The sequence below is a fragment of the Colossoma macropomum genome, unplaced genomic scaffold (genome assembly GCF_904425465.1).
Source record: "Colossoma macropomum unplaced genomic scaffold, Colossoma_macropomum, whole genome shotgun sequence".
Classification (NCBI taxonomy): Eukaryota; Metazoa; Chordata; class Actinopteri; order Characiformes; family Serrasalmidae; genus Colossoma; species Colossoma macropomum.
The window spans coordinates 36,091,788-36,115,325 of NW_023494805.1; the positions used below are offsets into that span (position 1 = coordinate 36,091,788).

Sequence of the window (23,538 nt, forward strand, 5' to 3'; positions counted from 1 at the left end):
AACTGAAGTGCTAAATTTGAGGATTTAGTTGTAATACTTTATAATTGTGACATTATCATGCAAAACAAAAGCCTTTATGTAGGTCTGAAAGGGTCAAACAGCCTGATTCAATACTGCCATGCCTGCAATAGTTCAACTAGATCTCACAGGTCCAATATGAAAACGTAAAGTGCTAGTATTGAAAATCCAAAACGCTGCAGTAACTAGTGCCACTCTTATTCTTTTGAAAGATTACTGCACTAAAAGTGGTGCTGAGCTCGTTTTCTGTTACCTGACAACTTTCAGGCTTGACTATTTGTTCAGCTATGCTGCCATCTTGTGGACACACCTCCTATTTTTCAGCAAATGTACCAGAAAACCTGTGAACATAAACAAATCACCAGAAATCACAACAAGAGATGGATTTGGTACTTTATTTTTATTAAAAAATAGCCATTACCCCACAATTAATCACATTAACCCCAAAACAAAATTACCAAAGTGACTGAATCTGTCCTCGCCCTTCCCTGATTGGGCGTAAAACAGTACAGTAGATGCAGAGAAGACGAGGCGGCCTCAGGCGTGCCTCGGAGACGTGGCCGAGCGAAAGGCACGAAACGCAACCGCTGGAAAAGTTCGGTTCCGCCACGTTTGTGCTTCCTGTTGGGAACCAGCGGCTTGTTTAGCGCTCAAGTGTTCTAGTGGTCAGAGCCACGCGGTCACAACTGAAACTATTCTCAAACGTAGGGCCACAACAATGCCGCACTAAGCTCGATAAGACAACCAATACAACCAAAAATAGCGTGAGGAAATAAACTGCGGTACATCTTTTATTCACTTTCATTTAAATTCAATACGAGGTTCCTAATGGCAGAGACTCTTTTTGGTAAAATAAGGGACCAAAAGTAGAGAAAGTTCATCTTTGGGTACAGAAAACTCCATGAACAAATCAGCCTATGAAAGCAGCCCAACAGCTTTTCTATGAGCACAGAAATCCAATAAATTACACGCTCATGTTGGAGATAAGAAACAAAAAACACACAGGCGATCACCACTCAAGCAGGACCAAGATTCAATGTGATTTCGTTGCGACGTTCTCAACGACAGCATGCGACAGTCTCACTTTTAAAGAAAGGGTTTGGCAAAAAATCAAATGTACACAATGTTATGCTCACTTCAGAAGTCGAACAGCCAAACTTTTTTAGTTTTAAATTGGAGCTGCAAGGCTAATACTGCTAACAAACACTAGAAGTCAATAGTCACCCAAACATTTTTTTGTAAATACATTCCTGAAATTTCTCTCAAGCTTCATACAGGCCTTTATTAAGGTTGCACGAGCTTCTCGATGTGGTTTCGGACACAGTATGACATACTGTGAACTATAAAAAAAAATGAACTATGAAGCTGACCACTGTATGCAGCCAAGATTTTAGAAATCCAACAAGCTCTTCATCTCTGCTAACCCTTGGTCAAATGACATTTTTAAGGAAAAAATACGCAAAATATGCAACGTTTAATGCTGAATTTCCGTTGAGTTTAACATACTGAGGAAAAAAAAACAAAACGTATAATATAAAATGTGCCATAACTTTTTCACAGGCCACATTTTATATTTTGTGCATAAACTGTGCATTAAAATGTGCAGAAGTGTGCTCTCTGTAGAGGATGTGTTCATTTTTTAATTAAGAAAATCAACAAAACATTATTTGACCGGAGGGTGCCAAAACTTTTGCACACAGCTGTATGTTTAAAAACAGAAACAAAAGAAAACGTACAATCTAGAGCTTAATCTAAAATGTAATCTAGAGCCCATATATACCTGTATGGAATTCAGCACAACACCATTGTCTAAACTGGTTGAGTTCGGCTACACGGTTTAGATCCTTTTTGAGGGTCGCTATAAATCACTGCTTCATAAACCACACTGACCAGTTTGCACTACTTTAATGAAGACCTGGATGGAGTTTGAATGCATTTTAGAGACGTTTTCGGGATGAAAGATTTGAGTGACTGTTGACTTCTAGTGTTTGTCAGCCTTGCATCTCCATCTCTAAACCAAAAAAAAAAAAAAAATTTGGGCACCAAACATTTCCTACCTGATCAACTGCATTTGCGGTAAGTGGAAAATTGTGTGCATCTGATTTTTTCGCCAAACCATTCCTGTAACAAAACAGCATTAAAGCAATAATCATAGCTCTGCCTTTAGAATGCAATCATTGAGGATAAGCAGCACTGCTGTATTGGATGAGCAGAGGATGCACATTCACACAAACACATCCGCTCATTTTCACTGGCCTTTTCTCTCCTCTCACACACGCATACGCACACTTGGACACGGTTTGGAGGGACTCGGAAAGAGGAAAGGCATATCCAGTTTCAGACATGAACAGCCCAGCAGTGACTATGCCATGATTAGCATGATTAACGTGTCTACTGTACATTTACCAGACCAGCACCTTCTAACCTGCAGCACTTGCAAATGTACTATCTCGCATAATTCCACAGCAGTCCTGCAGGGGGCATTCAGCCAAGTGCTTCAGTTTACAATGGGACGGAAACATACCCCTCTCTGCCCCAGAACCCTCGTCGTCCTGCCCTACGCCCCAACCACCCAACCAGTCAAATACAAGCAATAGAGGTTGCATTATTTCCATTCAAGTTTCACAGCGCCAACGTGGACCCCGCTCCAGGAGAATAGGCTTGGTTTAAAAAAGAAAAAAAAAAAAAGACGACTCTTTAAACAGAGTCAGCCGTTCCTCTGCTGAAGGGCGTCCGCCTACAGCTCTGTGTGCTTCTCGCCATCTGAGAGAGAGAGAGAGAGAGAGAGAGAGAGAGAGAGAGAGAGAGAGAGAGAGGGAGAGTGAGTTAAGTACCTTCACTGTCATTATACTTGCACAGTACAACAAAATTCTTCTCTTCGCATGTCCCAACTTAGAAAGCCGGGGTCAGAGCACAGGGTCAGCTGTGATACGGCACCGCTGGAGCAGACAGGGTTTGGTGCTTTGCTAAAGGGCCCAATAGTGGCGACTTAGCAGACCAGGGTATTACACCCACAACCCTATGATCAATCGAACAGGGCTCTAACCACTAAGTTGCCAATGAGAAAGAGAGAGAGAGAGAGAGAGAGAGAGAGAGAGAGAGAGAGAGAGAGAGAGAGAGAGACAGAGACAGACAGACAGACAGACAATGTCAATTTTTTTCATAGGCAAAAAACCAGTGTAATCAATTTTCCCCTCACCCAAAGGTGGACGATCAGCTAAGACATGTTTAGTGTAGAAAGTCTGCTTCTTTAGTTTTAGAGCTACACTGTCGAGCTGAATGGTATGGCACGATTAATATCATGATTAACATCAGGAAGTTTTCTACGTACACGATGCGTCACAATATTTATTTTGGTACCACTTTCAAATAAAACTATCCCTTATAAATCGTTTATGAATGATTTAACATGAGTTTATTAATGGTTATTAATTAATAAATTAAATCAATAATATGCAGTTACAGCACATAAATAAAAGGGCAACAGTGAACTGCTATTTGCCTAATAGTGAACACTCACTCATTTATACTGTTAAACCTCAGGTTTTGATGTTTACTGAACTTACTTTGTCGTCTTCATCAGTCAGCTTTATCACATTCATGTTCATCAGATATAACAGCTCACTTTTGCCCTTTTTATTAATGTGTTATAACTGTTTATTAATAACTTTTAAAGTGTTTATGACCTAACTAATAACCATTAACCAGCTCATTTTAAACCATTGTTCAACACTCTATAAAGGTAGTCTTATTTTAAAGTGATATTTTATTTTATTAATGTGGCCTATTTTTTTCTGACGTGATAAGTTAGAACAGACAAAGTAGTGCCAAAACTAGAGAGCCGATTACTTGTATTCAACATTTCACACACTGTGCTGCACTAAATCCAATTAAACAAGACTAATTATGCTCTATTTAATCAAACATCCAGTCGGTAAATGTTTTTAAGTACTGACAACATCCACGATATGCTCAGAAAACCAAACTGTGACATATTTTGATGTAAATTATTACTATAATGATCATCATTTTGCCCATCATTTTGCCCAACTATACTACAAGGATTATGTAGGTACCAATTAAAAACGGCCAAAGTTTGACTTAAACTGTGTTCTGTCACTGGTCGACATCTCTGGTTTGGCTCAGCACAATGGGCTAAGACTTTGACTTCCTGTTAAGGCTACTGAGTGTTAATGAGGCCACTTATGCTTGTAAAATTCAATCTTAGCATTGCCAGCTAAATCAGCATGTAAATCTTCATTTGGCTGATAGTGTTAGTGGATAAGTCCACTTTGCTTAAGCAGGAGCACGACTGATTTCACAATAAGAGTCCTTTAAAATTCTACTGTTTAAAGAAGGTAACTTCATTTACTTGAACAATTAAAACGTCAACTTAAAATTATATTTAATAAAAATTAATAATAAATTAAACCTAAACAAAAGCAACATCAAAAAACTAACTAAATAAACTTAAACAGACGAACAGGACTGAACAAATGAACAAAATCGCCACATAAACACTGTGGTGAGTTTTTATATGCGATGCTGATGAGGGTAAAATAGCAGTACCTCTGCCTTACAATGGATGGATGAATGAATGGTTTTTAAAAAAATTAAAACATTTTAGACCAAACCCACCATAAACCATATCATAAAACAAGGTCTCGGGCATCAGGCGACATATTTGGAACCATTTCATGTAATAACTTTGTGAGTCAGCTGTTAGAGCATGTGTCTGGCTCCAGTCCTTGCAGGTCAAAATACTGCAGACTTCAGCAAGTGGCCTCATTAAACGCATCTGATTCAGCTCATCAGCTAATTAGCAAGGCCTTCTCTGCAGCACTTCGGCCGGGAAGGTGCTCAGTTTGACATGCCTGTTTTAGAAGCTGTCAGAGGTCTGGTTCGTATCACCATCATTATGAACAATTCTGACTCAACAGAACAGAGCATTTCACTCTAAATGACTGTTTACATCCCAACCATTTAATTATACAGAAATTTTGAAAAATTGGTGGAAATCCCCTTTAACAGCTCCACTGAGGTGTGGTGACGTGGTGATGCAGTTTGCATGATGCTACTCATTAACTACATTAGCCTCATAGTTCCAGTGCGAATCAGTGTCTTGGGCTGATCGACTATATTTGAGGGAAAGGGAAAAAAGTGTGTACATTTTTTTTTTACACCCCCCAAATAAACATCTGCTTTTTGCTTTAGGCAAATGACAGTAGCCCACTGATGGTCACACCTTTCTGTGTTTTCCCTTTGTTTGTCTTGTTGCTTCCCTTCTCTCTCTCCTCCAGGAACTTATTGTAGATCCTCTTGACCTCCTGGTCATAGTCGGTCCATTCCGCCACGATCCGCACAGCAGCCTGCAGCTTGGGTTCTTTCGTTTGGGGGTTATTGCACTGGAACACAAGAGGCAAAAGGGGCAACCCAGGTCAACGAAAACAACCTCTGCATACAACTGGTCATCTGAAAACTATTACTGAGTCACCTGTGTTGGAGAACTGCTCTGAGCTGGCCACGTGGTTTCCACCTGGCACATGCCAAATGAGTTTTGGTGAATTTCAGCCAGAAAGTGCAGCAATTACAGGCCATGGGTTGATACTGTTTTGACTGAGACTGCTGGTCTAAGATATTAGAATGTAAACAGCATAGTTTTTCTAACACTTTGTGGCTTTTTCTGCAGTACTACTTGCACTACAGCTTACAGCTTTATGACATCTAAACAAACATGAGTCACAAAAGGGAAACGGATATTAAAATGATTATGATTGGTCAGAAATAGATACCAACAGATATTTAAACAGAAAAAGGAAAAAAGAATCTATTTTAAAATAGCCAGAAATCAGAGGATAAACTTCATTCAGAAGTGCATGTAAACAGATATATAAACACAATAGTCTTACATAGAACTCTTGTAAAAGTCATGTTTCAACCGTTTTAACATGAAGAGGTAGGGTAATGTAATTTTAATTACTGTTTCTCAGTGATCTTAGTGCCTTTCGAACGTGAAATGTCAGTCATTTTTACAGACTGTCAGTAAAGATTCTAGCACCTTTTACCTTCCATTAAACGAGCCATAGAAATAAATCAAGGTTATATTAATCTGCGAATCAGCATATCAGTAAAAAAGGAGTTTCTTAAATGTGGAGGCACTCAAAAAAGCATTTACTCGCGTTCTCTATGGCTGAAATCAAACTGATACATACGGTCCTACCTCAAGTGTGCAACGTGGAACATTAAAACGTAGAAGTTACTGAAACAAACTGAAACTAAAACCAGGCGGTGTTGGACATGGGTAGGACAATACGGTCTCTCTACAGCCTGTTTTACAAGACAATTAAAAAAAATCAGCGTATTAATGTTTATGCCTCTCAATTCTATTCAGGCAAACAGAGCAAAGTCGGCATCTACGGACTCTGGTTCCGTAAATGTTGACTTTTTTGCCTCTGCACTGTTAGCCTACATGTGTTCGGCCATACTGGGGAAGTGGTTCTGATTGCATTTGTGTGTATTTAAAAACAGGCTAAAATCACACTGTACGCCTGACGGGAATAGGCCGAATGTTTAAAGTGACGACTTTAAACAACTTTGCGTATGACTGCCATGGCATCAGCAGCACTTCGCTGTGGGAGCAGACCCTCATTCACTGTCGGCTCGGGTCTGTTCATTAGCGTGGCAGCATACACTAGGCTTATGTCACATGGTATCAGTATGAGATGTTGGTATCAGAGCTCATTTATGAGTACAAGTAAATGAGCAGTGTATCAGCCGGATACCCGATATCAGTATCGGTACAGATGCGTCCCAACTATTAATCACTGTCACAATATAAACAGCATAATTGAGTCTTTAATGGTCCAAACTGGATTTTAAAATAATAATAATAATAATAACAGTTGGCCATTTAAAAATCATGAATCAAATAATGTGCTAAACTGGTTATTTAGCACAATGAATTGTAGAATTATTCTACAACACTGTGGTTAAATCCAGTGTGACTGCATTTACCTGCCTCACCTTATTTAACACAAAAAATACCAACCCAGATCAGTCACAATAAAATCAATCCAGAACGCCGAATCCAGTTTTGGCTGATTCAGACTGTGCATGACAGGACGTGTAGAATTCTGAAAAATGCTTGTAAATTTGCAGTCATTACCAGGTCAATAGTCTTGGCACTCTTTTTAGAGGTGTCATCACACCAGGTCTCGCACCACAGCCACTCCTGCGGCAGGGACTTGATGGGCACCTGATGGATCATGTTGTTTGGGAGATCCTAAAAGGTAGAGATGGAGAAAACACCTAATTTCAACAACGACACACCAGCACAATTCATAGTAAAAATGTAATCCATAAACATTTAACCCATTTTTGTCCATGTATAGAGTTTTGACTTTCAGTCTAGCTTCGTGATCTTGCACTGGAACGCTTCCTTACAAAAGTATGCTAACATGGCTAGCAATTAACAGAAGCTCATAGAACACGTGAGCCACTGGGGATTGTATTTGCAAAACTCAGAAAAAAGCGTCCTACAGCAATATTGTTAATATTCCATCAGAATGATGTGTATGAGCAGTCAGTGCCAGCTATGGCTTCCTAATCAAGATATCAAGAGAAAGTCAGTTTGATCGAAAGTGTTGATGCGTAACAGATCAATAAGTTATCTTTGAATCCTATTTATAGACATCTATAACTACTTTGTAAATACAGTATAAGCCTACAGGAGCTTAAAGCATACAAATTGTTAGAATTGTGTAATTATTAGGTCAGCGATATTCTGTCTATCATCAACAACACCATCAAACTTCACTGTGAACAGAAAAGTGAGTAATGGCTGACATTGCCTAGGAATCTATATGTAACGTTTTACCGTTCTCCCGACTGCATTCATTGTCTAACTAAGCGGAAGAGCTCTAGATATAAATAGTCTGATTCCAAAAGTCAATCATCAGTGTCAACACTTGAAAATGATCAATGGGAAAACTACAGAACTCATCCTTTACCTAACTGTCTATCTATGACAGACTGATGAAAACATACACAGTTTTTCCTGTTTATTTTCGCTACCCAAAGATTTCTCCTTTGCTGGCTCGGCTCTGCAGCCTGTTTATGCCCCCAGTGTTGGACAGCCAGGATGCCATTTTTTGTTGCTATTGTTACTACAACCATGAACCGCGCAGCTCACCATGGCTATATTTTATCTATTAGGACATTTTAAACGAGTGCCGTGACGTCAATCGAGCTCCATCTACAAGTCGCATTCATCGGGTCACGCACCTGATCCAGGTTGGACAAGCTGTTGGGGTCCTGGCTCAGACCCTGGTACTGTCCCCTCAGTCTGTCTCCTGCAGCGATCTTCCTGAACTTCTTCAGATCCACCACGTACAGAGCACTGGAGACAGAGACAGAGCAAGATGTGTGAGGAACTGCAGCACAGGATTAAAGAGGCGTCATTTAACACCTGAAGTATAAAGGGACCATATGAGGGAAAATTGTTTCTGACCACAAAACTAACTATTTTATGTATGATGAAAAGCAGTGCATTTACATACATATACTTATTCAGCCTGCAGCACTTTAGCCCCGGCCATTTACACTGAAGTTATAAGGAGGGTTTCAGCCTGGACTGCTTTTTAAATGAGGCACAATGCAGAGCAGCCAATCAGAGCAGAGGTAATACACATTTGTCAGTCTTAAGGGCACAAAAACAGCCTGCTTAATTCTAAAGGATAAAGAAAAGTTGGTAAATGGTCATGTAAAAATCAATTATGACTCATTTTTGGAGCATAAACCTCAAAAACGTTATAAGAGGATCTCAGGAGAAAATGCAGGATATGGACCCTCTAAAGCACAATTAGGATAACTTTGAACCTAGAATTTTTTTAGTGTGGAAGTTCTGTCAAGAGGCTGTTTATAACCCCAGCCAAGATCAGCAGCTTAAACAGTCCACTTATAATCAGAGTAGAAAAACTGAGCAAATCAGAATGAGGAGTCAGAAATGTACCTCATGCACAATAAATGCCTGGAGTTACATAAACCTAATTTCATGTGTTGTTGTGTTCTAAAATGTGTCAACTGCAACCTGCTTTCTGAGGGTTGCAACAATGAAGAGCTACAGCAGGCATAAACAGGACACCAGACTAATGCAGGCCCATCATCCTGGGGGCAATGAAAATAGTGTACAGGGTGATGTTTAAATTGTTTTGGTACTATAAACACTTCATGTCTGTAAAACAGTCATAAAATCAATGTGCCAGCCATGCCCACCCTAAATATAGTGAAGTTTAATCCAGTTTTAAATTCACTTTGAAAGTAGCATTTTTCCATCAAATTCCTAGTGCGAGTATAATGCTATTATCCATTGGCCTGTCAAAGGGAATTCCTATGCAATATTGGCATCAAGCTAACAATTATGTCTGTTCATGTTTTTAGCTCTGCCTTAAACATGGACAATTAAAGCCTTTAAGTAAGTAACTTCATTGGAGTTTTACAGTTTCACTAGGATCTCTAGAATATGGTAGTACAGGCCGGTACAGTGCCCAGGTATTTTACTCTTTCAAGCCCAGGGCACAGCGATGATTTTCCAGGGCACAGCGATGATTTTCCAGGGCACAGTGAGGATGATCTTGCTCTATTTTTATTCTAAAAGCAGCTTTAAATGTTGATAAATCAAATGTTAATTGTTAACTACTGTATACTAAAGAAATATTCTAAAATGAATATATAATAATTTTAAGGGAACACAGTCTGAGTTTACAGCGATTTGTAGTTTAACTTGGCTTAAGTTTCAGTTTCACAAAACACAACCAACACAATTGTAGTTAACTCAGTTTAGAACAACGGACAACAATTTTCTCTGTTAATCCAGGTTTAATCCAAGCTTGGTTTAATACTCGTGTGTGTGCACAAGAAAACATGACTTTTACAACGATAAAGCAGCAATGAGAAGTCATACTATTTAAATACGTAGAAAGTAAAGCATTTACAATCGTAATGAAAATAAACTGTGTTAGATATCAGGAATATAAATTATTTCTCTGATAAGCACTATGTAAAAATAATTTGTTTGCTACACTTAAAAGTGATCATTCTCAGGTGACTGTTGCCACAAATATTATAAAAGCAAAGAAAAAGGGTTCCATCTTCGTCAGAAGGTTTCCACTGATTGGTCCAAAGAGCTGTTGATGATCCAAAATCCCAAACCTAACCAGCCTCAGAACGGGTCAGGAATGCAGCACAGATTCTTAGGCCTGTCTTATGGACCACATTCAACTTAAACAAGGATCCTGAATAAGCTTCAGCTACACAAAACCTAACAAACGCAAACTCTTTTTATGACAGTGGGTAACATCTTTCTCTGTTAACCCATGTTCTTTTTATGATAACCCAAATCAAAGAAAAAAACCCTGTAATTCAACACTTAAGCTGCTCTGTAAATGACAGGCGTGTAGTATTAGTTGTCATCATGATGTAACCCAGCAAAAAATGATTCACCATCATGAGATACCCAGGTAAGGCTGAAGTTAGCTGGCTAAACACAAACCCTGATTCGTGAGACAGACCCCTGTTCAGCTTTGCTTCTGAGAGCTAAATGTCAGAGCAGACGCCCATTTGTCTTCTCATCTCTCTCAAGTACCTGTCTTCTTCACACACACTCAAACAATGGCAAGAGAACAGAGGTCAGGAACTAACCAGAGTCTAGAAGGTCAATCTCAAAAGGCCAGCTCCTACAATGCAATGTAACACATGAGCAGGACCCATTGTGTCGGAGTCAGACCTCTGAAACTCCGACTCCCGAGCCTCACCTGATGTGGTATTTGCGGCCGGCCAGGTGACTCGCCCAGTAGCCCGACTTCCAGAAGCGGTATCCGTCCATCTCTCTCCGGCTCTCGCAGAACGGAGTGTAGCCGTATGGCGCCCCCTCCAGGTCAAAGTCCCTCAGCTCCTTCAGGTCCGTGCGCACTATCTGGAGAGAGAAGGAACCATATATTCAAATGAGACTTAACAAATAACAAATAACAAACGCACAGTGCCTCGAGTGGATCAGGTTGTGTCTTTATGGCTGTAGCTACACGTCCAACCAAAAGCTCAGAATTACTGTTTTTAATAACAGGAAACTAATTTTGTTGAAGATGCATAAAAATGTATTATAATGCTACAACTTGAGAACTTTCATAAGTATCAAGTATTAAGCAGGAAGCTGTACAAAATGAAGAAATGTTAGATGTGTCCAGAATGATGAACAGAACTGCAGACGATTTGATGAAGTTATAATAAAAGTAGTGTCCAGAATGCGTCACATTTGAAAAGTGGTGATGAAGTTCGAGGCAGATAACTTACCACAGAATTACTGTAGATAGATAATTACAGTAAATAATTCATCATTTAATAACTTTTTGTTGTTCACTCCCCAGGTCATGTATACAAATATATTTATATACAATTATATGCAAAATACAGATGCAAAATAAAGTCATCTTGAAATCTACCAGTCTATAAAGGGCTCTGGGACTCCAGTAAACCACAGTGAGAACTATTATCCACAAATGGAGAAAATATGGAACAGTGGTGAACTTTCCCAGGAGTGGTGGACCTACCAAAACTTCACCAAGAGCGCATCAATGGCTCATTCAGGAGGTCACAAGTCCACCTCTGAATGGCTCAAAATAACAAAATTAAGGTTTTGGAGTGGCCGAGTCAAAGTCCTGACTTGAACCCCACTGAGATGCTGTGGCGAGACCTTAAATGGGCAATTCATGCGCGATAACCCTCCAATGTAGCCGGATGAAAACAAGTTTGCAAAGAAGAGTGGTCTAAAATTACTCCACAGTGATGTAAAAGCAAAAATGCAAATGTTTGATTTCAGCTGATACTGCCAAGGATGGCACAACCAGCTACTAGGTTTACGGGGGCAATTACTTTTTCACATGGGTGATATAGGTTTTGAATAAATCTTTGTCTTCCATACATGGAATGATCATTTCAAAGCTGCATTTTGTGTTTACTAGTGTGGTCGTATATTAAAATTAGTTGGATGATCTGAAACATCAATCAAAGATTTTTCATGACACTGTATATACAGTCTCTCAAGGTATTACACAGTTCTACCTGAAGGGGGCAGCAGGGTATAGGCAGTTCATTTGAACTGCATCCTCCACCTGCATCTCTGAACTCTCTGCAGGCTTCTGTTAAAATCAGAGGTGTAAAAGCTCCCCCAGTCTCCTCTGTATGTTCTATTGTATATACTTGTAGAAACAAATCATTTCCAGGCCCAACCTCAGATACAAATGTCTCGATGCCACAATGAAACGAATGAAGTATTCCTTTGAAGACAGATAGAGCCAGACTGAGATTGAAGCACTGTTGTTTGTGCTTTGATGGAAGTGGTAGCAATGTACCTGATCAGCGTCCACAAAGATGATCTTGTCGACGGCCAGCGGGAAGAGCACGTCCAAGAAGAGGATTTTGTAGCCCCAGATAATCCTCTGCTTCTCCGTCTGCTGATGCAGCCAGCGAGGCCACTTGTACTGAACCAACTCATACTGGAAACCATATTCCTTAGCCATGTACGGGATCCATTCCTGCCAGAGAGAGAGACAGAGGACATTCAAGTACCTAGAAGATTACAGATGATCACTTCTCAATCATTTGAAATTCAAATAAGCCTTCTTCATCTGTAATGCATAAAGCTCCTCCTAATTTTCCATCCACCATCCATCCCCCATTCAGCAAAACTTTTGAAAATTTAAATATCACAACTGAATAATAATGGTTGACGTCTCCTTCTCCACGTATAGGGAGATAATGATCATAAATAAATGAATATTTTACAAAAGAACAAATGTGGCCCGCGGGCAGATTTTAATTGGCCAGAGGCTTCTGTTAGAGTGTGTTGTAAGTGGCTGGTCAATACATTACAGTTCTTTCCATTCACCTGATGGGGGCTGTAGTACTGTCAATTACTTAACACTGAGGGCAGGTTAGCTTTGAGATTTTGGTGAGATGGAAATTTAAATACTTTTTCATCAAGAGCCACAGCAAATGCGTGAGCCTCGTGTGTCAAAAGACTGTAATGAATTTAATATCAATAGACATTAAACAAAGCATAGACGTTTTAATAAATATTCAGGGGAGAAACTAAAGCAACTGCAGCTACCAGAGTCTCACAGCACCAACTTCTTATCAGAGCAAATTCAGAGTTCGGTAAATATTAAACCCTTTAAGGCCGAACAACAATGTGGCTGTTTATGCTGTTTGATCTGCTCTTCTGATTTAACACGTGATTTCTGAATGTGGTTGCTGCTTTTATTTCATATATGAAGAACATAATCGAACCTGAAGATGTACAGATTTTTGTTAAGTTTGTCTCAAATTTTTGAAAAAGTAAACACTTAATCAGAATATACTAAATACATTAGTCATGTTTTATTGCTACTCAAACAATTTCATAATTTGTTATACATGCTTATCGATCCAGACTGCACCAAATAAGCCATCTAACAATAAAAGAAGCCTTGTGCATCTTTTATACAGTAAGAGGAAACACGGTAGCTCACAGAAAGCTTAGATTGTACGTGCTGATGCATTTCACACAAACCATGCATGCACCGTAACCCCTCCGGTGGAAGATTTATGTGCGTTTAAGAGGTCATTGCTAATTTCTCACAATGGATCACCAGCAAGTTCATTTCTGTTAACTGTTCTACATCGTTGTGGTTTCCATATTTAAAAAAAATAATATGTTAAACCATTTGTGAATAAAATTTTGGCCCTCAGGTATTTTGACATGATACAATCTGGCCCTCTTTGAAAAAAGTGGAAAGCCTGGAATAAAAATCCTTTTAAAACAAGTTCACAAAATGTTTTACTGAGAACTGCAGGTTAGCAAATTCACTTCTTTAAAAAAACTAAATAAATTTGAAAAAAAAAACAACATTTTTTTAGAGTGAAGCTGATTTAGATTTATCGAGAATTTCATTTTTAAAATAAAAAAAAACCTTTATTCCCCACATTTTCATGTCACTACCGAAACGCAGAGTTGTAGTCCACATTTTAGAGCAGGAAGTGAGGCTGCATCCCTGTCCCTCATAGCCACAAGGTGAGCAGTCAGATCTTATTGTATTGAAGTAAAGGTGTCCCAAATGGTGAAAATCAGTGTGGAACATTCAGAATTGTCACTACCGAAACAAATTGTCTGTGATTAAGTAAACTTTGTATTTTAAGGAAAAATATCATGATTTCATGTGTGTACAACTGTTCAAAGCTGCATTTGTCAGCTATGTACTGGCGAGGTTTTTAAGTTCTGTTCAAAATTAGCTAAAATTGTCAGCACTGAAACAGTCACTGCCCAAACACTTAGTAAAGTTTTGGCAGTGTTATGATTGTTTTGGTAGTGAAAAAAAGGAATATTTAATCATTTGTTTTGACAAAATAAACACAAATAAAAGGTATAGGGTCACTCAAAGCAAACATATTTTAGTCTGAAGTCCAAGCCAGTTAAAAGTCTTTGACTCTTAGTCTCTTACTTTGAATCAACTCGGTTAAATTTTGACTTTTTACATGAGAACATGTGAAATTAGAATATTCATTTGGCATAATTCATAAACTGATAAATATTTACAATGAAATGTTGACATGAAGGTGAAGAGCAAAAACAATAAAACACCCTGGTACACAGAATAAGCCAAGCTAAAATACAAAACCAAAAATATAAACAGATAAGCAAAAAGGGAAAACATGTAACTGAAAACAAAAAGAGGTAAACTGATGAGTGAGAAAGGGCCTCACATCCACTCCCATATACACACCTTAAAGGTTGGAGACAGGAAGTTCTTCAGAAACCAGAACTTGACCGGCGTTTTGGTATGTTTCAGTACAGACAGCATCATTATCCTGCAAAGAAAAGAAGCAGCTCAACCTTCTAGCATCGACAGCGTGTTTCTCAGAGTAACTGATCTGAGATCACTTTCTTCTAGTTCTTCTACCTGTAATAGATCAAACATGAAACCCAGAACATGATCCCAGATCAGGATATTGGGTTCGTCTGTTCAACCCAGCTAATACTGCCTGCAGTCACAGGCCATGGAAGAAATATGCGAATGACCTTAAAAACTGAGATCTACTGGTAGAGGAATAATGCCAGCGCTAATAAGATATGGCATGTCTAAAGATCACTGATAGAAAAAGGGTTCATCCTTTGGAAAAAAATTCTACATTAAAAAACAGAGAGAGATGCAATATACACAAAAGTAAAATGTCAGCCAAAGCCAAAGTCGGTTGGTCATGCAAAGCTACCGTCATTTTCTTTAATATCAAAAACGTTCAGACGGTGCCATTTCCAAATGCCACACGCAGGAAGACACTTGTCTTCCTAAATTATAAACTTCAAGAGCGATCGACACAGTAAAATCAGTGGGTCAACACAACGCAGGTGGTGATGATCTGTACCTCAGGAACCTCTCGTACAGGTGACCAGAGGCCACTGAGAAAATGTTGATGACGTCATCTTTCTCCTGCTTGGTCTCCTCCACTTTGGAACCTCCAGTGAATCCCCTGAAAAAGACAGAAGGAGAGAGGGAGAGAGAGAATGGTGAATGCCTTCACAGCGACTCTCAAAGGCTGTAAATAGTGCATAATAGGATTGGCCTGAGATGTGGGGCGTCACCAGATGCTGGGTTTCTTCACTGGTGATGCTGTGCCAGGCCTTTATTGCAGAAGTGAGACGCATGCTTGAATGCATTGTCTTAGTCATTACAGAGCATTCACTGTCCATTTGCACTGTTAAATGCTATCCAATGAGACATCTGGCTGAATTAAAGCAGATAATTTTACTCTCTACACTTCAGGATTCATCCAGCTGCTTTCATCAGCAGTCAAATCATCAATAAACACAAGAGAACCAGTTTCAATGGCAACCGTACATACCCACACTATAAAACTACCTCCACCATGCTTCACAGAGGAGGTGGAATGCTTTGGATCAAGAGCAGTTGCTTCCCTTCTCCGAACTCTTCTCTTCCCATCGTTCGGGCACAAGTTGATTGTTGACTCATCTGTCTATCAGATGTTCTAGAACTTTACAGGCTTTGTTTCTATTAGATGTTTTTTTGGTCAGTCATGGTGTTCCTGTTTTTGAGGCTTACCAATGGTTTACATCTTGGGGTAAATCCTCTGTGTTTACTCTGGTGAAGTCTCCTCTTGACTGTTGACACTGATATGCCTACCTCCTAGAGGGTGTTTTTGATCTGCCAAATGTTGTGAAGACGTTTTTCTTCACCAGGGAAAGAATTATTCTGTCATCCCCCAGCAGTTCTCACTGGTCTTTTGGACCTTTTAGTGCTGGTTTGAGCTCACCAGTGTGGTCTTTTTAAGAATGTACCAAACAGTTGACATGGCCACACATGTTTTCACAATCTCTCTTATTGGTTTGTTTGGATTTTTCAGCCTAATGATGACTCGTGTCATTGGCAGTGACATCTCTTTGGACTCCATATTGAGGATTAACAGCGACAGATTCCAAATGAAAATTCCTACTAAGTGCACATAACTAGGACAGCCAGATCTCAGGTCTTAACATTGCTACTATGGCTATGACCCCCACTAGGAGTACATGCCAGTAAACCAAACCCCTAATGAACTCTAATAAGCCATGTTTCTCTAGATATGACCTCAATCTCTTGAAACTGAACCAGGAGAGGACACATTAACAGCATGCACAATTTCATGTCAATCAGACAATCTTCTGAAGGTATGGACCAAAATGCTTAATGCATCGCTACTACCACCATTTGGCTGACTGGACTGAGCTCATGCACATGCGTAGTGGTAGAGACTGCTACCTTTTAACCAAGTTCCGTGTCTGTACAACTCATGGTTTGGACTGCATGATTTTTTTGTAAGTCAGTAAAAAAGAAGATGATGATATTCTAAATTACAGAACTGTAGAAACTACACTTGCCTTATCTGAATTGTTAAAGTAAACAAGTACTGACTTAAGATTTTCGCATATCTAAGTAAGCACACCCGTCCACAGAAGCCAGCTGCAGCAATAATGGCTTGGTTAATCTGTACCTGGTTAGAGAATGCCAGAATCCCGAGTCGTTCTCATCAGTGCCATCACTGAGCAGCTCCTCATTCATCATGTCTGGCTTTTTCTGCACCTGCATCAACACAACAACAACAGCAGTTTAAAGCCTTAGATACACTACACAACTTAAACAACTGATGTTAGGTACTGCTCACTCAACAACTTGCGATCTTTTGTGGAACCGAACACGCGCAAACATGTATTCTCTCCTTTTACTGGCAGACGCAGACAGCAAAACAAACATGCAAGTATTCTGTTGATTTTGCCTCCATTTACACTGACAAAGTAAAGAAAAAAAGATAAAGCACTTGTTGGATGAGGCTCTGAATGTGATACGTGATCAGTGACTGTAGATTTGAACTAAATTCACCTGAGCTCCTTAATTAACATAAACACACAATGTTACTAATGTAAAGCGCGGCTACATGACTGCTAACAGCGCCCCCCTGTGGAGAGGTTTTAGCCTGCAAAACATGAGTGAGTGAGTGATTGAAGCTCCTTGCTTTTAAAAAGCTACACACATAAACATATTTACTACTTTCACGCTCTTAGTTTTCAGTGTTTCCGTAATCCATTCAGCTTCAGCGGTTAATCAGTATATACTTCAATTCCAAAAAAGTCGTGAAAATGTGTGAGAACAGAAAGCAGTGATTTGTAAATCGACTTTGACATGCATATGAATGAAAACAGCACAAAGAATGTTTTAACTTATCAACTTCGTTGTTTTTTGTAAATATAAGCTCATTCTGTGACTGATGCCAGCAACACGTTCCAAAAAAATAGCAAAGGACCAATTAAAGACTAAGACCATTGTAAAATGCTCACCTTTTTGCAAACAATGCATCAGCAAATAATCCAACAGCTTAAAAACGACGTTCCTCAGCGTTGTACTTCATAAAATTTGCATAAAAATGGCATAAACTGCTCATAAATACTACAGTCTTGCTTTATAAATATGTTATTCAATGCTTATATATGTGATATGTGGTCCCAATAAAGGTAGCTTCCAAATAAATTGTCACTGATCTTTCAATGTTTTGAGATAACAGTAAACAAAACATTCCCCAAAAAAGAAACACTGTGCCAGTCTGTGTTCAAGCCTCACAGCCTCAGTGAGCTACAATACCTAACTTCGGACACCGGAGTGACATTTTCAATCCATCACTGACCTTCACTTTAATAATCTTGCTCTTGAAGTTATTCAGCACGACTATCAAGTCCTCCGCGTCTGCTGGAGAGTCCGTACCGTCGTGACTGCGAGAGAAAGAAAAATCGGAGACACAAGTCTGGAATCACTGATCATGTTAATAATTTTGTTACTTGGTTCAATAATGGTTTATAATCTAGACTGAAATATGAACCGAATGTCTAAAGGTATTTCTGAACCTGTGTTCAATATTCTAGTTATAAAGCTTTAAGACTCTTCTGCCTTTCTACACTTTTGTGTTTTACACTTTTATTTAGGTTTTTTTTTTTGGATAGATCCAAAAAGCAATATATATATATATCCTTGGATTCAGCACCTCAGCTAATATGCGTCATTCATTCAATATTTCAACACACTATCTTTGTTATAAATATTATTACCCCATAAAACCACAGTAGAACAAAAAAGAGCTTAATTTTTAAAGTTCTTTTCTGAATATAAGTTTAAAACTATGGTATTGAAAGAACAGTTTTAACCAAAAAAATTTTTACTTCTTTTTGTTTTCAAGCACCCTTTTTTCTGGCCTGTGATTTTATATGAAAGTTCTCTTCAGAGTTTCTTTTCAGAGATCAGTTTTTGTATTTTTTACACAGTCTGTATCTTCTGCATCACGATACCAAAATCTGAAGAGTTCTCACACTGTGCATGATTCCGTGTTGGAACAGCAGCTCTAGAGCCTTGTCTGTACAACACATCCTCTTCGTCATAGTTTTGGTTTTGGGTTACATTACTTGCTTTTCTCCTTCCTCTTGCTCAAAGTTGCCCAAAGGCACACCCACTACAACTTCCTGTGAACCAGAAACTCTAATTGTCCAACACCAATCAGTGCACCCGTTTCCCGGCGCTCCAGATTACTTACTTTGCCTGTGGCTCTCTAACCAGAGCCATTCTAAAGCAGAATGTGGACAATACATCATATGACATCACAAATAAAGATGGTGCATTGAGACTGACCTGTATATAAAACGATTATACAAGCATCGTGCCAACTGCATGGCAAGGGTTTGCATGCTTTCCAAAAATGTATTCTTTAGGTTTAAGTAAATGACCCACAATGACAAACTTGGCCTTGTATTTTAACAATATTTCTTTAGTTTCAAAGGGAAAAAACACATCTAACTCACACTACTGAGGAGCAGTGATGCTTTAAAGATAGCAAGGTATTTTGTCATGCCAGTTCTAAAGGGTTAATTAATATATAACATAAATGTTAAATAACAGTGCAGTTATCTATTTATAGTCAAAGTCAAAGTCAAGTCAAATTTATTTGTATAGCGCTTTTTACAACTGATGTCGTCACAAAGCAGCTTCACAGAAATCCATTTAGGACAAAGTTTTAACATGAAACGTAAATCCTCCAGGTGAGCAAGCCAGGGGCGACAGTGGCAGGGAAAAACTCCCTCAGAGCTGAGGAAGAAACCTTGGGAGGAACCAAGGCTCACAAGGGGGGACCCATCCTCCTCTGGTCAAACTACCTACAAAATTAATATACTACTAATATTAACAGTAGTAGTAGTAGTAGTTAGGAGTCCACTTCAGTGTAGAGAGGGCAGCCAGTCCAAGGCAGGTGGCAGTGACTGGGGTGTGGGCAACTGGTCTGAAGCGGGTAGCCGGAGAGCTCTACAGACAATCATCCAGCAGTGTCCGACTGGACAGGTGGGCAGTCGTTTTCTCGGAAGATAGATATTTATAGTAATTGCTTGCCAAGTTATATGCCAAGCAATGATTTCTGATCACAATGCTTGGAATATGGGGCAATCCGGATATTGATTATTATTATAATTTAATTCTAAATGCTCTACTGCTTTCTCAATATACTAAAATGTCTTGATTTTTCAGTTTCATGTCATACTGACATCAAATGACTCATGTTCAAAATTGTCTCTATATTACTGAAAACAGCAATACCAGACTTTTGCACACAACCTGCAACCACACATTTACCTGTAGATCTTGTAGATGTCATCCGATCGTCCTTTCCTCAGGCGGAGAATCCAAGCTCCTGGGTTGGCCTTCAGCTGGAAGTAGCCCTGATGAAGAAAGAAAAAAAGCAATCAGAATCAACAGCCAAATCATTATGCCACAGCTCTGTGGCAGTTCAAGTGTATGCATTCATTAGATCAGAAGGTCCCTCCATATGGACATGCTCCTCACCAGGTTGGCCATGACGATGGTGTCCACTATAACGGGTTCAGAAGCGGTGCCCAGAGTGAACTGCAGGCCGCGAGGCGGCTGACCCGTGCTCACGTCAAAGCAGTGACCCTCCAGCAGGAGATACTCCAACTCGTACTCAGCAGGCACAACACTGTCCACCTGAAGGACATCCAAGAGCACAAAGCTCAGAGTGTGAACAGCAGCGTGAAGCCTCAATGTACTTAACCCATCCATCTGTTTATTCTTTTAGTGAACAGTTCAGTTCTATAAGTACAGCAATTACTCTTGGCTTTACAGTAAGTGCTTCAGCCCCAAAATTCTAGCAGTTCTTCTATACTTTCACTGAAATGCATTCATTGTAAACAGTTTAGAAAGTCAGGTGAGATGAGAAATCGAAAGAGGTTATGTTACTCATTATTTTACAGGTAATTAAGTATTATTCATGTATTAATGAGCTGAGTCTGGGCTCAGCTTAATGTAATCATGAACTGCACTGGACAATATTTAGACAACTCAATGATCAAACCACAAAGAATGCCATACCTCCTCTAGGTAGATGTTGTCCAGGTCGTAACGTGTGTGAACAGACTCTACCATCCAGCTCTCAGGGGTGTTCAGGTTCAAGGTGAAGAGAGGAGACTGCGGCATGTCCAGGAACTTGGCCATCGGGCCTGGAGCAAAACTGTTATCGGTCATGAAGGACACTTCTGGCTCCAGCACGTACCGGTAGAAGCTAGAAAAAAGGACAGACAAAAACTCGAGTGTTACTTCCAACAACTTGGAGCATAAGGGCGAATGAACGGATGGTAGTAATTGTAGTAATTTCTAAGCACTTAACATGTAATGTAAAGGGTCTAATTCAACCACTACTAGTGTGTGTGTGTGTGTGATAAATATGTATATACGTCACTACATACATCACTAACTTCCATTGTGCTAGACTTTGATTCTTTACGCTGTGGAGATGCTGCAACATGTGCAGTGGCTAAATAAAGCGTGAGCTGCCTCTGAGTGTGCTCCCGTGGAGTCCTGGGTTGCCAGATGCTCACCTTTTCAGTGGCATGTCAGAGAGCTTGGACTGGCAGTTCATGAAGACTCGCAGGTTGACGTTGACCAGCTGCTTCAAGACCTGAAGGGCACACAGAGTGAGGCAACAGATGACACAGAGCTTTAAAGCCTTAGAGTAGAGAGAAAGTGCTGAGTGAAGATCAGGCTTCGCCTTTTATATCAGTCAGTATCACTGAATGGACTACGATTTCATCCTAGATCAGAAGTCTCACAGTGTTTATCCCGCTGTTCAAACCAGGGAAGACACTTTGATGCATATATATATAATAAATGTGTTGAGCTTCTTTTTTTATTACTTCTATTTTATTATTTGATGCTTGTTACTTTTATTATTAATGCTAGAATGGCTTTAGTTTTGGAGTTCTTTTCACTCCTTCAATGCTTTTATTTTCTACTTTCTGTTCATCTCCTTGCTGCCTTGCTGGCTCTTACATGCATTGCCTTCCTCTTGGGAAGCACTTTGAGCCTTTTGTGCCTTTTAAATGTGTGAAAGGTGCTACATAAATAATGTATTTTGATATTATTATTATTATTATTATTGCTGCTGTTGCTATTATTAATCTGAAGGTGAGTGTTATAAAATACACCTAATAAGAAATCGACATTTTATGTAGCATTAAAACTCTGTTTTCTTACATAATTCTTACAAAAGTAACACTAAAATCCAACATTATTTAAAAAAAAAAATCAAAAGAATGTAGGCTGTCCCCAAACCTTTGTGTACAGAATTATTTATATTTCATTCAAATGTGCACACACTAGGTATGGACAACAAGCTATAAATTTCCATTATTGTTATTAGGTCAAGATAAGCAGACTATTTTTTGGCTATATATTCAAAACACTTATGATTTCAGAACAATACTAGTAAAATGCAGCTTCATAGCTTCCAAATTGTGCAGTTCATTTCATGTTCAAGTTCATTACAAAGAGATTTAGAAGAGGCTCTCCAGTGTGGTAGTTTGGCCCTGTTCAAATCCCTATGATGCCAGAAGGTCATGAGAGGCTAAGTGGGTGCAGTGCTAAGCTGTATGGAAATAAATACTGTCGGGAAAATAAATAATAAAATCATCGTACTTTTAGCTCCTAGTACAATTTTTAATTGTGGCATTACTGCTGTTTTTAGATTATACTAACTTATCAATGCCTTCATACATTATCCTACAGTGGCTCCCACACTGGGTGCATGTATCCCCAGGGGTACGCCCAATGGGGGTACATCAAAACATATTACATGTTACATCTTCATTTCTGGAATGTACTCTGCATGAGTGATGAGTGAACTTGATATGATTAACATCCAGCATTTCACTCCAGAACCTTCTCAGTTCAGCAGAATCTAATGAAAGTAGAATTAACTGATTAATGTATAGTATGCAAAAAAAAATGCATGTAAAATAATGTAATAAAGTTTTATTTTAAGTGATTTTGGTGCATTTCTATTGGCCCACCATGTAAACGAGCTGCCACGTTCAAATAGCACAGAAAAATAAAAAAAATCAACACAAATGGATATACATGTCTTTTTTGGCATTAATGATATGCATTATGGCAAATATGCCCATAAGTGTGGCCTAAGGAGTGAGAGAGGGTACACAGGAGGAGCCTTAATATCTGAGGGGGTACAAGACTGTAAAAAGTTTGGGAACCATTGCTGTACTATACTATATATTTAATATAGTGCAGCACTATATATTTTAATATCCTATATTTTTCAGACTTCTCAATACAAGCCAAGTCATTAGGGACATGTAAGACTGCCAAATAAGTCACAGTGCTGTTGCTCTTACCAAGAGTAGAGGGGCCAGTTTCTGTGCATCTCTGGTCACGGGGTCCACCACGGCCACCACGTCAAAATACACCTCCTCCTCCTTGGGCCGGATCTTCACGGCGCTGTGGAGATGAGAAACAAATTACTGACAGAATGGACCACCTGGAGATGATGAAACCACTTCCAATAGTCAATGCTTCAATTCATTTGTTCCCACAATATGAGAGA

The 23,538-nt window shown here is 39.2% G+C and overlaps 1 protein-coding gene across 2 annotated transcripts in view; it reads right to left on the minus strand.

Annotated features, from left to right (window-relative positions):
• Positions 1–405: 405 nt before the first annotated feature.
• The window catches only part of uggt1 (UDP-glucose glycoprotein glucosyltransferase 1), a 52,524-nt gene continuing 29,391 nt past the window's right edge, over positions 406–23,538 (minus strand). For both annotated transcript variants that reach the window (XM_036596691.1, XM_036596692.1), the window contains exons 26-40: positions 23,330–23,432; positions 21,521–21,600; positions 21,015–21,204; positions 20,472–20,630; positions 20,262–20,347; positions 18,280–18,364; positions 17,095–17,183; positions 15,472–15,576; positions 14,832–14,916; positions 12,423–12,605; positions 10,830–10,990; positions 8,302–8,416; positions 7,184–7,300; positions 5,264–5,423; positions 406–2,781 (exon numbers count right to left, since the gene is read on the minus strand). In XM_036596691.1, the coding sequence (XP_036452584.1) occupies positions 2,756–2,781; positions 5,264–5,423; positions 7,184–7,300; positions 8,302–8,416; positions 10,830–10,990; positions 12,423–12,605; positions 14,832–14,916; positions 15,472–15,576; positions 17,095–17,183; positions 18,280–18,364; positions 20,262–20,347; positions 20,472–20,630; positions 21,015–21,204; positions 21,521–21,600; positions 23,330–23,432 (1,744 nt within the window). In that variant the 3' untranslated portion in view covers positions 406–2,755. The remainder of the gene's footprint in view (positions 2,782–5,263; positions 5,424–7,183; positions 7,301–8,301; positions 8,417–10,829; positions 10,991–12,422; positions 12,606–14,831; positions 14,917–15,471; positions 15,577–17,094; positions 17,184–18,279; positions 18,365–20,261; positions 20,348–20,471; positions 20,631–21,014; positions 21,205–21,520; positions 21,601–23,329; positions 23,433–23,538) is intronic.